At 37.8% G+C, this 16187-nt stretch overlaps 1 protein-coding gene across 1 annotated transcript; it reads right to left on the bottom strand.

Annotated features, from left to right (window-relative positions):
• Positions 1-640: 640 nt before the first annotated feature.
• On the bottom strand, positions 641-15547 carry LOC134661021 (protein obstructor-E). Its single transcript, XM_063516917.1, has 5 exons — positions 15401-15547; positions 5175-5384; positions 4023-4211; positions 3466-3676; positions 641-818 (listed from the first exon to the last, which is right to left on the bottom strand). The coding sequence occupies exons 1-5, from the start codon at positions 15441-15443 to the stop codon at positions 764-766; spliced, it is 708 nt and encodes a 235-aa protein (XP_063372987.1). The 5' UTR covers positions 15444-15547; the 3' UTR covers positions 641-763.
• Between the last annotated feature and the right edge of the window lie 640 nt (positions 15548-16187).

The following is a 16187-nucleotide window of genomic DNA, read 5'->3' as shown; positions in this document are numbered from 1 at the left end:
ATACGCACTTAAAAACTAGTTTGAAAACAAAATGCTTTGAGCGCCTCTTCAGACAGACGGGTCTATCTTTTCAACCATGCAAACCTGTGAAACCTTAAATTAAAACAGAAGAAAATGAAATACAAGATGAATGAGCGAATAACACAGATTAAATTAAGATGGAGATAAGAATTCTTGATTCAAAACAACGGCGACAGGCTCGTGTAGGTATATCCATAATTCAATTTCTATAGATATTAGTTAAGTACCATCATGGCAGTTGCAAATTCAAAAATTCCAACCTTTAGTGAAGTTTCAACTTCGTTTCGGATATTTTCCTCACTAAAAAAACTTCAGCAAATATATTGTGTCTCACTGATTTAAAACTTTCACGATTTTCACACATCATTTAATTTAACGAAGAATACTTCTCCGAGACCACAAAACCTCGAAGGTAATTTTAAATCTTAAATATGTGCAATTAAGTCCCGTTAAAATAAATAATAACACTCGTATTTAATGTTATGTTTCTATCTATAACATAGCAAATGAAAGTTGCGCAGACATATTAGGTAGCTCAGATTACAATATCCAAGTATATTCCGGGTGTGAAGCACTAAGTACTTAATACTCAAGCTAAACCCCTTTGAACCTAATACCTAAATGGAAGCTATAAATCTTGAGTGCCCTAAGTACTAAGTAACTGTCAACTAACTGAAGAGGCATATCATAACAAGTCGAAGAGATTGAATTTCAGTCTGTCTTTGGAGCCGCTTCTCATCATTCAGAATCCCAGTTTCTTCAGCGCTTTCAGGTCCACATCTCCGTAATAGTCCTCGCTGAAACGGTACAGTTTTATTAAGTCTAGTATACAATAATGACGATAAAAAGTGAAAATACGTAGTCTTCAATGGACTTTGAACTCGCACCAGAAATAATCAATCCTAGAATTCCTGGAGCACATACAGACATATAATATGTTTTATTTAAATGTTACAATTTTTTTACTGAAATATTACGAATTAAAAAGTGACTACGAGCTTTGCCCGAGGCTGGATTTGTACACAGTCGCTTATTTTGTCCCAATTTCTGAGTACCTACATATTTAATTTATCATAAAAAGTATATGATAAAACAAATATAAAAAAAAAGTGAATGGTTTTTAAACCAGTAAGAGTTGACGCAAGTTTAACGTTTTATTCATCAACTGAAAGTAAATCTACGTGCGCATCACAGTCCAGTGGAGATCTCCAGTTAGAAAGCGTGTCTTGGTCATTACTGATAAATAACTTAAACGTTTATAAGAACAACAGCAATGTTAAACTAAATAGTACACAGTTATGATTAATGGTAAAATTTAAACATACCTGGACAACCAAGGAAAGGTCTAAGGAACACTGGTTAGGTCAACTGTTACCAGTACTTTAGACAGAAGAAACAAGAGCTGGAAGTGGAGTGAGTATGAGTGGGTATTAATGTTATTCCATAGAAAGTGTCTAGTGCATTAGGAATAGACATCGTGAAAAAGTAACAACCGTGTGTGGTGTCACTAGGAAGTAGTGTAAGTGCTAAACACACAAGTAAAGAACAAACAAATATTTTACATGTTTTTTTTTATTTTATCACTAAAAATAAAACTTAGGTATTACAGTTTCTATCAAACAACAACACTCAGTCGCAGTGAAATTCAGTACAAAAGTAAAAACGATATATTTACAAGGTCATGGTCTTTAATGAAGAATATCCGCTCTAGTTAAACAGAACTACGGGGTCGTAAATGCAAGCCTCCTCCCGGAGGTATTCTCGGAACGGGGCTATCATTGTAATACTATACGATAACTTCAAAATTTATGATTTTACAGGACTATCAATACTAAAATACAATAAAAAATAAATATCTCTACCGCGATATGATCAACTAAAATCATTTCCTAACTTGCCTCTGAAACTGTTAAGAAAGGCTACAACGAGAAAAGTATTTGGCAACTAGAAATGAATACAAATCAATTGGCATAATAACTCACTACACATTCGATTTTAAATTTTAATTTTGAACCTGGTACGCGGCCGCGCATACCAAAAGGAAGCGTCGTTCGTTTTGATATGCGCGCCGTGGGCTTAGAGGATGTGAGTATTTAAGAATATTGGTGGGTTAGAGTTTTTAGTTCTCCTTCTGGGGGCGGGGTTTGAGAGGCTTGGGCTGGGTGACGCGGGTCTGGCCGTCGCTCTGCAGACCGGCCAGCAGCTCGCTCTTGCGGATGGCCTTCAGATCCAGGTCTCCGTAGTAGTCCTCGCTGAAAATGGACGCGCACCTTACTGCTAGACGCTTCGGCATTTCCATTGCTTAACCTAACTGGCCATTTACTAGTAAATTGATACAAAAGACTATCTAAATTTCTACAAGTCAACAGTGTAATGTATGAGCGCCCGGTCGCCGAGAGAATTGTGTAACAAATTCCTGTCGTTAGAGTAAACCGCCTTGAAACGCCAACAAGAATAGTACCCGTTCGCTTTTCTAAGTAACGTTATCTAACACTTGTTTTTCTTGACCGGCAATGTAGTTTGGAGCTCGCAAAAAGTAAAAAAAAGCTAGTTTCGACCTTGACTTGACCGGTCGTGCCGGCGCATCTTCGATCGAAGCGATTGTTCGACACAGTCGGACCATGAACTGAGTTTGAAAGGTTTCATTGTTCTCAAAACATTTTCTTAAGGATGGGTCGTGTCCTTTTGCATACCGAAACGAAGCGTTTACTTTATCGATATGACTTTTTGCTCAACCTATTTGAATGAATTGCGCCAGTAGTACAGTATTTTAACCGTGTATAATGAATCATCGTCCACTGTCCGACTTGTTCGGTTTGAAATTTAAATATTCAATATTTTTGTCAACGTAAATGGCATTGTTTGGCCATGTATGAATGTATGTACAGTTACAGTATGAAGAGTGCGGAACAGGCGGTCATTGTCATGCGCGCCGTTACAGCTGGCGGCATTGACTACGGCCCTCCAAACATTGCCTATGCACAAACGGCTATCTTAAGTCATGTTAATTTCAAGACTGTCCTAAATATGTCCCGTATTAACTATGCAAAGCTCCAAACCGCATATTTGATGGACCTGGCGGCCTACCTATTTACCTTACCAATGCTATCAAAATATTGCATAATATCTAATTTAAGTGCAGAAGAATTGTTAGTCACAGGGATGACGGTTACTGGTTAATATAGTATTAATATCTCTGTGACAGTATTCACACAGAGTCTCATGATCAAGTGTCCATTAAGTGATCACCGGGATAAGTGTCCAAGTTGCTCAGTTAATTATGCTTTAGCTTGGACATAATTTAATAACCTAGCCTCTTCAACAACGCATAAACTCAACTATTATCACCCTACTGTGTTTTATCAGGTGTTAATTGGAAGTCGATTATTATACCTTCAACCGGGTGAGTTGGAGGGTATGCGTTGATAGAACAGTTGAACTCACCATCCGGGAACATCCTCGGGGTCCTCGCAGTTGCCGGTGCCGTCGGCATCGCCGATCTTGAACACCGTGCCGATGGGGCAGCCGTACTCGCGGGCAACGCCCTCGAGGCAGATGTAGTACTTGCGGCAGTCTTCGGGGTGAGCGTGACGGCTGAAGGAGCCGGCGTTAGAGACCTCACCGGGGGAGGGGCAGGCGAAACCGTTCGCGACCTCTGAGGAATGACGGATACGGTTAGTAGCGAAACATGTTTTTTGTAATTAAGGCCTGGAGATTAATACAAATTTTAAAGTGACATTTGAATGAATTGTTACTCATTTTATAGTAACAAAAAAACTATTCCCCTGGGCAATTGAGTTTGAAACCCACACTTAAACTATTTTACATTTCCGTACGTTAATTAGACATTGACTACATTTATTTATTTCTTTTGTTTTTAATCTCTGTTTTAATAAAAAAACAATTTTACGTTGACTACAACGAATTAAATAGTCGAATTTAAAACAAGGGTGTTTCCTAACTCAAGTGCGGTTGTACAAATAGAAGATTCTTGAGCTCACCCTCGTTCCTGCACTCAGGGACCTGGTCAGCCCACATGCACACGCGGGCCTCCCTGTCGTAGGCGAGTCCGGGGCTGCACTGGTAGCGAGAAGCCTCGCCGTTCCAGCAGTTCCAGAACACGTCGCACTTCTGCTCGTCGGGGAAGATACCGTACAGTCTCTGGCAGTGGGGTGTGGTGATCGGGGGCTCTGCAAGACATTGCTGGGTTAGGACGCGGAAATTTGCAAGCATTGGTGGTCACCATTGCTTTTCACGTCTTAGTCTACCACAAGAACAGCTAAAGCTAACTGATTCCAAGATTTTGAGCACCTATAGAAGCTATTGTCGATCTTAAAACTGTTAATAATAAAATCATTTATAAAATTACTCAATCAATTTGGCAACACGACGAAGTCAAGATACCTACAGTTAGCTGATCAATAAATCGACATTTCCATGTAAATGAACCGCGGACGTCAAAAATCACCATAACTTATTCAAGGTCAACGAAAAAACATTTAACTTATAGATCTTGAGAATAAAATAAAATGTCAGACCGCATTGTCCACATCTCGTTGACCTTCACGACATCCTGGTCGGGTCGTGTGCGAAAAAAACATGTATATTAAAGTGGATATTATTTAAATTGTAACCTTGACCTAAAATTAGCTCGGATCGTCGCGTTACTGGGTAAAGAATTCAGCACAGGTGTTACTTTATTTGCAATTCTAAACTAAATACATTTTTCCCAAGTAGCAACTAATTTAGTTTTTGTCAAAATGGCCAAATACTGAAGTAAAACAGAGGTTGATACATGCTTTGTTCCTCGCGTCAGTTCAAAATAAATGACTCAAACTACTAATTGACAAGACAGAAATAGTTGGTTCTCTATGGTTCTCTACAGGTTAATCAAGGTTTGCTCAGGGATAGCACGAATAAATGGCCTCATCATTTCTAGTGCGAACCGCTAAGAAATGGAATTCGCTCCCGTCGTCTGTATTCCCTGATGGATACTGAACTGGGTCTCTTTAAACCAAGAGTCTGAGATAAGACTAGGATCAATCGCTAGTCAGTTTTTAATTTTTAAAAACCTGTGATGATCCATATTGGAAATCTGTTCATGTGCGTCATAATCTTCATATATGTGACAGTAATTCGTTTCAGATACTCACCAAGCTGTGTCCTCTCTCCGCACTCAACATTGTGGAGGTAGTCGCAGTTCTCGGTGAGGTACTTGGAGTCGGTGGCGTCGAAGGCCAGACCGTTTCCGCATGTTTTCAGCTCGGCTACACCGTTGTCGCACTTCCAGTATTTGTCGCATGATACGTGGTGAGGGTAAAAGCCGAAATCGTCGGGGCATTTGAAGGATTCTTGGCCCATCGCTGTGAAAAGAAAATAAAGTTAGGAACCTGGTTGGTCGGCGTTTCGGCAAACAGAACAAACACGAATATGAAGTGTGCGCAATGGAACTTGAAAAAGTATGTTAGGTGATCATTACATAATGTATGAGAGTTACATCAAAAGGTCGATTTGTTCCCACAAAATGTGCGATCCAAGTACAATAGAGATACGGCAGCATTAATTATCAAAAGGTGAGAAAGTTTAAGTAACAGATACTCGCTTCTCTTTATCCGTTTGGAAGATTTACAACATTTGTCAAACTGTCATTGCAATGAGGAAACGTATCAACACGAATCCTCTTGAATTTTAATTGAAATTTCAAAATAAACCACAGTTTGCGCCAGCGATTATGGAGTGATTTTGCAACGCGCGGGCAGGGCCACTCTCTCTGAGGAATGCGACCCGGCGGGTTGCGCAAGGAGGCTGTTATCACTGTTTGTTACTTGCAACACAATTGTCGCCGTGTCCACGTGTTCGCCTTTGTGCGACATGACGATGTAGCAATGCGACTAATCGTTGTTACAATTGGCTCACGGAGGAGCAAGTGTGAAGGCAAACGTCTCTCGAGACAGCGCTTGTCGGCTGCACTGCGTTGTGTTTGCTTTCAAAATGGTGGAAAATATTCAACTTTACATATTATTATGCTATCTAGGTCTAAGAGCAGGGTTCATATGTGAAGATAAATGACAAAAGAAAATAAAATTGAATATGATGATTAACAATAAGTTAAATAGCGAGACGCTTAACTCGTAATTTTCGTAATATGTGAGTGCGAGGGCGCAGGTCACGTTACGTCACGCGCCGTGCACCGGTTGACATTTGATACTGGAGGCATCTAGGAAGTTTCTCAATACGCCTCTCGTCGGCCTCTGCAAATGTTATTCATGCAGATTACCTAAGTTTGCCGCTCGCTTATAAGTTTTTAGGTTAATTTTAACGGTTACTATACTATTAAAAACTTGTGATATTCCGGTGAAGACGCAACGCTATGTACCTATTTAGATTTAGTGTACAATATGATTGGCATGTGCTTCCGTTGAACGTGACTACAAAGCTCTCGATCGGTTTATGGGTTCGCAATTATCTGAGTGAGAATTCATTTATCGTTTCACGAAAACATGCCCAGATATGAAGTGGCCGGCCGTTTCAAAATTTTGTTAATTAAAATGAAAAGCGTGTTAATTACTTTATGTAATATATCGACATTCCAGGTCGTGATGAGCTATTATTTAGGTTTCTTGCAAAACACGACCTGTTCTAGTGTTCTGATACTTAATCATTGCCAAGTTATCTTTAATTATGTTTTTTCATAATTAGTAGCATTAGGCTTTAATTCAAATATACAACAATTTATTGATATTATGGAAAGATAGGCAACTAATAATATCTCCTTCATCTAATTTTACTGTTCGACTTTAACTTCTAAATCGCTACGTAGATGCAATTGAATGTGCTCAATAATCAGCGTAGCGATCTGCATAAACTTTAACAGTCTAGGCAACTTTTCTCTGAATCGGATTCGTCAAGGCAATCCAGGTTATCGAAATCAAATTCCTTCATAATTACTTTGTGTTTTACTGCAATATTTAATGAAAAAATCAACATTACTCGCGTGTTTTGTTTCGCTTAATTTGATCGTTTCACGCCGATTACCTCCAATGATAAGATAATTGTTAGGTACTTAATTGCTTGAACTCTATTAGACAATCGTCTACTACTTTCTACGCGTTATATTCTGCAACGCTTATCATGCACCGAAACGCGTAATTGGCCGTGACAAAGTATTACAAAGTGTCGAGCAAAGAAACAGTTTTACAGCACAATTAGTCCGATTAATCGGCCATTTAGCAAGCTATTGTGGCGGCAAAATTCAGAAAATAGTCATGAAGTCAATGTACCTACTCTTTATTTAATAATTCATTTTCAATAGGTCCACGTAAATTTTGAACTAACGGTTTTGTCCTAGTAACTGGATCCCTAGAAGTTTAAAGCCTAACGACGTTTAACTTGCAAGTAGTAAATACGCATGTGCACATTAAAATAGCTCCTTATTTCTTTAGCTGTGAATAGCTCAGTGGGTGCAAAGAATGGGTGTCATACGAGTAATGTGGGGCGGTCGGCCGGGTGTGAAGGTGGCGCAATGAGCATTGGAGCCCTGAGGGCCTACCGCAAACCACGTTCGACGTGTTGCCTCTCTGTCGCACTTGTAAATTCGTACGCAAGTGTGACAGGGAGGCAATACTTCGAACGTGGTCGCCATCGCCGTCGGCGGTGACATAATATTGATCTGCCTACCCACTCGACCATTGCGTAACCGAGATGTGTGTTCAATCAAACAATATGTTCACCGATTGACTTGTAGCTTTCATAATCACTTCTTAGAGCCCCTTTTTGCGTGTATATGTTTGACACAATTTAAGCACGGTACCTGACTATAGGTTGTAGGTTAAGTTTATCGTATTACGCAATTAAAGCTGCAATATTTAAAAAAAAACTGTTGATTTTGACAGGTTTTGGACCATACAACCGCTGTATCAAAAAGACAATCGTATTACTATGTAACCAAAAAAAATTTTTAGTATCTTACAGTTTAATTCACTAGCACCGAAACATTGACGAGCCTCAACCTGCAAATTCGAGAACACTTAACCCGAAAACGCCTCAGCGAGCCTAAACGGCCACATTAACGCATGTTATTTAATATGTGTAACGTTAAGCAACGCGGGTGAAAGCCCACAGCTGACCCAGAGGCGGCACTCTCGGTTTCGTTTGATCCATTGAGTAATCTGACCTTTGTGAACTAGTTCGAATCATATTTTAATTTAGGATACGTTGCAGTTGAACCAATTAGAATACCTTTTTGTTTGTTAACCCGGTATCGTTTCTGATAAAATAAGGTTGGTAACACATATTTGCTTGTTTTCTGTACATTTGGTATGACGCGTTTGAGAGTTCCAATTGATAAGTTTAGTACGTGTCGGAAGTTTCTAGACATTTTGATAATTGATCCTAAAAATATTGACAGAAAAGCTAAAATGGGGCTGTGAAAAACTGTCACAGTCTATGTAATTCCGTCCGTTAGTTTCTTACTCGTAATATTTTAGTCACATAAAAAGAAAAATCATGGCAATTAGATCTATCCTTCCAGTATAGCAACGGTACCAAAAAATGTCTGTACTTTCTAAGGTAATTTATTTAATTGAGAGAGAAATGATTGCATCTGAAATGATGTAACATATTATAACATTAGATAACTATTGTAGGCGGTGAAAGTCGCGGCCGTCACATTTGGGTTCTAGGCTCTAGGGTTGCCAACCGTAGTATATAATATGGTATTGTACTATATTTTGGCTCTCTGTACTATATACTTTTGGAAAAATATATAGTACGCTAAAATACTATATTTCCGATTAAACTTATGTTTAGTATTTTATCTAAAAGTACTATATTTTATTGAAATGTACTATATTTTTGATGCCTTATTCTGGAAAATACTATATTCCAATGATATTATATAACCATAGATAGGTTATACTCATACTTGAGGAACACAAAAAATACTTCCATATTTATTTCTGTGCCTACGAAAAAAATCTGTTATTTTGGATTCATTTTCTCATTCCATCCATCTTTGTCACACTCATTGTTAAACATAAGCTCGTCTCTTTCCCTTTCGGTGTGCGGGAGCTCGTTAGCACGTGCACATTTCTCGCTTGTCCAGCCGCGACTAAAGGCAACTTGTCCAATTTGTCACAAGGTAAGCGCTTCAATTTTGGAACGCCTATAACCTATCTTGAGTTATAAATCATTGCTATATTCCACCAAAAAATAGTTGGCAACCCTAGTTCTAGCCGGCGTTAGTTCGTGTGTCTGTCAGTTCGTGATGGATGTCTGGAGCCTGGTGACTGACGCGGTATTGTTGTGTGTTAGTCTGTAAAGCTGTAAGCATTTATGGTTTAACCCTTTAACCACCAGAGTCTGATATATAAGACATTACATATCCAGCTCATTTCGCCAGTCTGATAAATAAGACAAAGATCTGATTTGGTTTTTACAGCACATTTATAACTCCCGTAACTATGCCAACTTTACTCTGCGTGGTACAATTACTGTCGGTGGCGACACGAGCACGCTCGATCAATAATTGCTGGCAGTTAAAAGGTTAAAGACGTGTGATTAAAATAATATGTTAGTATCGTATGCAACCATGCATGTTCTTTGGCTTATCGTTACCGAAAGATTTATACAGCTGCTTGTATTACATAAAACAAAAACGTAGGTATGTTATAGATATACATATGAATCATCTAAATAAAATAAAATATACTAGACTTGTTAGGTATGTATCAATGACTGGTCTAGTAACTATGCAATATGTCAGCTGTTTCTTAATTCCTAATTATGTCTTAAAATGACTAACAAACATAACTCAATGAAGTATATCTGAATTAGTGTTAGTAAAGCTTAAGCTTGGCATTCAAATAATCGTAAATTTCGCAAAAGCAATCGTATTTCATAACCACTAGTAACCACTAGTAAACCGAAAGCATATATACCTAATATGCACACAGCTAATTATATGTCCAAGCAGATAGCTAGTTACACAGACAAGACATCCTCTAGACTGAGCATAGTAACGCTACCCCCTCCTCCACTATATACGGTAGTTTTACTCCATCTTCGAGTCAAGGTATCAGAATCCCGTGCCGTGATTGGTCGGTGTCTTTGAACGGACCAATCACGGCACGGGATTCGCCCACCTCGCCCCCCCGCACCCCCGTATTTTTGGCAGCGTCGGTTTCATTAAATAATTGCTCTAAACTCCTAGTCTATGGCTAGTTATTGATTGTTATGTCCGTAAATAACATTCGGAATACTAACCCTTGAAAGTGTTGAATCACCTTTAAAAATTGATTTTAAATTTTCACTAAATAAACCTTAGTACAATAATTCGTCACATAATATAAGTGAGGCATAAATCATCGTTTAATAGCTCAAATATTTATGTATTAACTTTTGAAAGACGGTTCAATTCTCCCACATTAGCATGTATCTTGAGCTTCTTTCTTCTAGATAACAAATTTTCATTTATGGTATTAATCAATCGGGTTTGTTTTTAGGATCAAATGTCTATATGGGACCCATTGCATTAAAGCAATACAAAAGTCAGAAATAATAGTCAAAGTCCGACAGTCGTACTTCTCCCGCCCCTAACAAATCGCTATATGAACGTGACGTCAAGGTCACTGAGAGCGAATCTTGAAGTATGAACAAAACAAGAAAATTGCATTTTTGTCGGTGAAATATTGCGTTTATGTATATAGTTGCTATACAATCTTTTTTTGGATAAAATGTGAGGAATCGAATGGTATCCTTACTTACGTTTTTGAAAGTTAAAAACAAACTTTAATTTTGAAAATTTCAGGTGATGTATTTTTGTATTATTTCCATATATTTTCTTAATATTTACAATATTGTGATAAATTGCTCACTTGCTATCTATTTTACTAGATTTTGTTATAAAATTCAACATGTGTCATCATCCCTATTATCATGAAACCAAATATTACTACAGCGATCCATGCGGTATATCTCTATTTACTAATGTCGTAAGATATTGTAACGAAGACGGGCCCAAGTTGGGTAAACGTTAGGTAAAGCTAATCTTGTACTGTGGCTTCTGTTAAGTGTTAAGGTTTAATTAACCATTGCGTCAACAGATTGCGTATTAAAATGTGGGTAAATCATGTTTACTGAAATTTCTTCCGATAAAGCTATTAAGATTTTGCAAATATTAATTTAAAGTGAGAAATAAACTTAGAAAACAACATTGTGTTTGAAATAAAAACAAAACGAGAAAAATGATTTTAACTTCAGCGCGTTGATGTCTACTACACTAAAGCTTTACTATAATCGCTGTATATTAAGTTACAAAATTACCGGCACAAATAATATCCGTAACCGCACTGAATAACTTTTCCCCATACATATAAATAGAAAACGTTTGCGTAAAAATAAACCACATTTCCTTGAGAAACCGGTAGCGAGTTCACAACCAAACACAGCACGGAAAAGAACCTAGCCCGTAGTTTTGAAAAAGGAACGCCTTGTGTGAGGTTATTTATAGTCGAAGGACAGACAATCACCGAGACTGTGGGACTATCTAGACAAAAGGGCAAGTGTACACGGGAGATCCAATGATAAGTACTAACAGGTAAATACGTGGAATGTCTCTATAGTTATTCCAGCGCTTTGTTTTGAATACAATGATATTGCATGTAATCTTTCTACAAGTAAGGTGACTATAGTTCCTTAATATATGCAGGCAACAGCCGTTATTTCTACTTTTTTATTAATTATAAAGGAATATCATAGGATACATTATTACTGATTAAAAATACAGTAAAAAAGTAATACTATATCATAGTGTAGTTATAAAATTCTATTTCATAATAAAAAAAATCTTAAGGCGGTCATATACCGAATATTTCATTAAAATATACTCATGGACAAATTTAGAGGAATGCATAAAAAAAGTATTTACTGGATTGCAGCACCTAAAGTAATAAACTTTATCCAGCAACCAGTTCCGTTAGACAATTAACTTTGAACGTAATCCAAAGTTTAAAAATGAATGAGTGATGAAATGAATGCTGGTTTCGACATAATGAATGAGTATCATGAGTCCTGGGAATTGGCGAATTGTTTCCGTTGCATTGTGCGGTATGCCAGTTCCGGTCACCTTGTGTTAAAGAAAACTAATTACCCAACGGAAGGTTGACATGAAACTCTTCCGCGTTTTTTACGCATTTTATGGCGTTGATGTTGATATAAAATACTTTCTCAAACCACGGAAGGTTCACCTAAATTGTTGAATAAAATAACGGCAAGTTTAAGCTTAGGTAAAAAAAAGTAAGAAACGGAAAAAGAACAAAAAAATGTGTAATTATCATCATAATGATTGCGAAAATGGGTTAAGCGACGACTTTAACTAACTCAAAATAGGTTAATTTCGTGAATCATAGATATATAGGTAATCACTTATTATGAATGAGATCTTCTGTAAGAAAGAGGTACATACATAAACCAAATAGACTATTCCAGGATTTAGCGAGTGGAACGAAATCGCTGCACTGGATGGCCCTCAGCCAGGTGAAAGAACTTGAAAAACGTCGTAAGGGTCGCCGGGGGACATTGGATGCAGTATGCGCAAAACTGCACTTTACGTCGATCGAAGTCGTTGTGACATTTTTATTATTATACAACATTATGGGCTACTAAGCATACGTTCCGCCTGATGATAAGCGATCAACGTAGCCTATCGACGCCTGCAACTCCGGGGGTGTTAGACGTGCGTTGCCGACCCTTTAAGAACCTGTACTATCCTTTTGTGATACCCATACTATCCCTCGAGAAAACCTCGGCAGGGGAGAGCTCATTTCATTTTGCAGCTGAAGCGTCAGGGGGAGGATGGAATATGTATATAGGTAAAGGTAGGCATTTCACTATGCCCTACCCTTCTACCCTTCATGGAGAGCCATAAAAACCGTGATGCACCTTAAGTCAAGGTGAGCGAATCGATCTATCGGTTGATCGGCACGCGCGCACTCATGCAGATGAATCATTTTCACCAGTTTTCTTTATAAGTGGAATGCGTACGCGCCAATACGCGAACTAATTGAATGCCTACACGCCACGTGAATAAATCAGCTCTTAGAAACTTAGTCTGCGATCGTATCAATATGTACTTATCGTTATTAATAATATAATTTGTGGTAATAGTTTATTTATAAGTTTATTTCTAAGATTATTTTTAGTTTTATAATGCATGTACTTAGTTTAGTTTGTATTTTTATGTCACAATAAAGTTTAATTTGGAATAATAGATCTAGCTAATGACTTGGTTAACAAACAGATACTTGGTTTGTTAATAAGAAGTTTGTTATCTCCGATGAAAAAATATCAATAAAGTTGGTTGGTCTAAGTGAATTTATGAACTCTGTGATTCAAATTGTAATATTTGTTTTCTGGTGTCCTTTGATGTTTGATGTGAAAATACATACAATTTAGTTTATATTTTTGTTGAAACGTTACATAGAGTATTTTTATTTCAATTAATCATCTTGAGGACCACTCTAGTCTTCTACTTAATTTAATTTAATTAAAAGTGTTAATAATATACGTTATCGTATACACGCGTACGATGTAATTAGATGACAGAGTTATAATTTTGATACTTTTTAGATAATAGTTTGTTACAGTCTGGAAAGTAAATCACGCGTTTGCGCAACACGCCGTGGGAACAACGAACGTGTCACACGTACAGAGCAACACGTTGACAGTAACAGGACGTCCTGTCAGTTACATCATCCTGGACAATGACCGCAACTTAAGGGTAACATTCCATTTCTGACCGCAGCTGCACTACTGGTACTGAACGCCTCGCCGTTACTGTCAATTTCCATAGTAAAATGAACAGTAGTGCAGCTGCGGTTGGAAATGGACTGTCACCTTAAATGACACCAGGAAATATACTGTTTTAATGGCTTTGTAACCCTCAACCCCGGATCAATCTCCGATGTTATAAGAGTGGTATCTATGAGATGGTAAGTCAAAAAACGGGTAACAGAAATGGGTAATGTGTAGGTATCACAATTTTTTTAAATAATCATCAATTCATCCTGTTTGCTATGACATGTATGTGTCCTAAACCTTTTTCGTTTTAAACATTTTAAATATAATTCGATTGAATATCCCTGCTTTAGACTATTCTAGACTAGACCATATTACATTTTACATTCAATATACGTAGCATTACACGTAATTCAAGCCAACGACTGAATATAAAGAGTTGAACGTTCTGGCTGGATCTCGCCCAAGTCACAAATGTTGATGTGACGTAACTGCATCTACTTATTCATCCCAACGACATAATAAACGCGCCTTGTTACAAAACCCGCGAAACTAAAAACGTAATTTGCATCAACTGAACATTATGAGAGTTGAGCCGTTATTGAAATGCAACTGAGAACCAGTTGTGATAAAATGATAAGTGAGTGAAAGTGATATGGAGTAAAGCTCGTGGCGCGAACAGCTTTCGATTCGGAAACGTTCAGCGGTTCAAGCGTGAATCAGAATTCAGTCATTTAACCCTCCAGAACGCAATTTATTAAAAGATAAAAGATAAAAAAGATAAAAAGATAGTTTATTCAAGTAGGCATAATTACGATGCGCTTATGAACGTCAAATAAAGCTAACCGGCTCCAACCCTACACCTCTGCCCCGAGAAGATTTAAATCCCCCCTCAATTGGAGGAGGGTATCCCAATATGGGACCGGCAACTAACTCGGCGGGACACATCTTCTCAAAAAAAATTACATCTTAAAAAAAGTTATAAGTTATAACCCCTTCCTTGGCAATGTATTTTCTTTTATTTTAGATAGATTATTAGCTCTTTTAGTTGCAAAAGAAGCTTGAACTTTGTGTTTTTGTTTATTTGCTAAGAAAAGGGTTAAAATATGCATAATAAACTTTTTGTACTGTGTAATTATCTCACATTTGGTCCATGAATTAACTTAAATTTTAACAGCCATACAAAAACTGTTCTAAAATTATATCACTCCAATACTCAGGAAAACTATGCAATTAAAAAGGTCACCTGTATTATAAATAAGGACAAAAAATATTAAAAGATAATTGCAATTTCAAATATCCCATAATTATTTTTTTGTTTATCTATAAAGTGCCTTAAACTCTTTTAGTTGTTTCATAATATATTTATATGGGATATTTGGAACTGTTCCATTGCACACAATCGCATCGCATTGTGGAATCAGAAAACGGTTCCACTGCCGCTGAAATCGCGATAGCAAACGTGACAGCACGTTAAAAAGAAAAGTCGCCGGCAGTGAAAACCGCTCGCATCGCCACAAGAGGTCCTCGGACCCAAAGAAAACCCTTAGATTTCCTTTAGGCCGCGTAGGTAGCTAGTACGTACCCACGCCAACGGCCGCAAGTACTATTAAACACCTTGAATACATCTTTGTAAGTCCTTGCACGGTTGTGGTCACACTAACGATCAAGCACACACTGCGAGCGGGAGAATGGCAACCTGAGGCATTTATACTGGGTGTCTGCGCGCGCGCCGCCGCGCGGTGAAAAGCGGCGCCCGCGCGCGCCCCTCGCACCCTCCACACCCCATGCCCGAAAAGATGACACACCGAACTTATCCTTACGACCTATCTATTTATTTATGCCCTAAAGGCCAATTTCTTATGACCTATCAAACACTGATTCGTTGTAAAAACATACCAATGTTATCTTTATCAGTTATAGTGTGTCAAAGGTCTGTTTGATTTCAAACATAGACAGAGAGAATCATACTATCTTTGTCTTACACTAGTATTAGCACCCAAAAGAAAAGGATGAGTATAGTTTTTTTTGTTCCTATTTACTGACAAGATTTGGTTGACCCAGTATATTTATGTTCGCACGTCCTAAGAGTCAGCTTTAGGTAATTGACTACCGCGGTATTGCTAATGGTAATGAGATATTAATACCATTCGGTAATTTGGCGAATTATGCGATCGACGACACAAACGCAATTCTTCCTATTCGCGATTCCCATACAATATGGATTCCACACAACAGCAGTTTACTACATTCGTGATTCCACACAGTTGTTTTTTTTTACGCAATCGAGATTCTTCCTATTCACGATTCTACACAATATTTTTTCGACGCAACCGCAGTTTTCTACATTCGTAATTGCACTCAGTTGTTAT

This window comes from Cydia amplana, chromosome Z (assembly GCF_948474715.1).
Source record: "Cydia amplana chromosome Z, ilCydAmpl1.1, whole genome shotgun sequence".
Classification (NCBI taxonomy): Eukaryota; Metazoa; Arthropoda; class Insecta; order Lepidoptera; family Tortricidae; genus Cydia; species Cydia amplana.
Note: the sequence above shows the minus strand (reverse complement) of the source record. Positions and strands in the feature narration are given on the sequence as shown.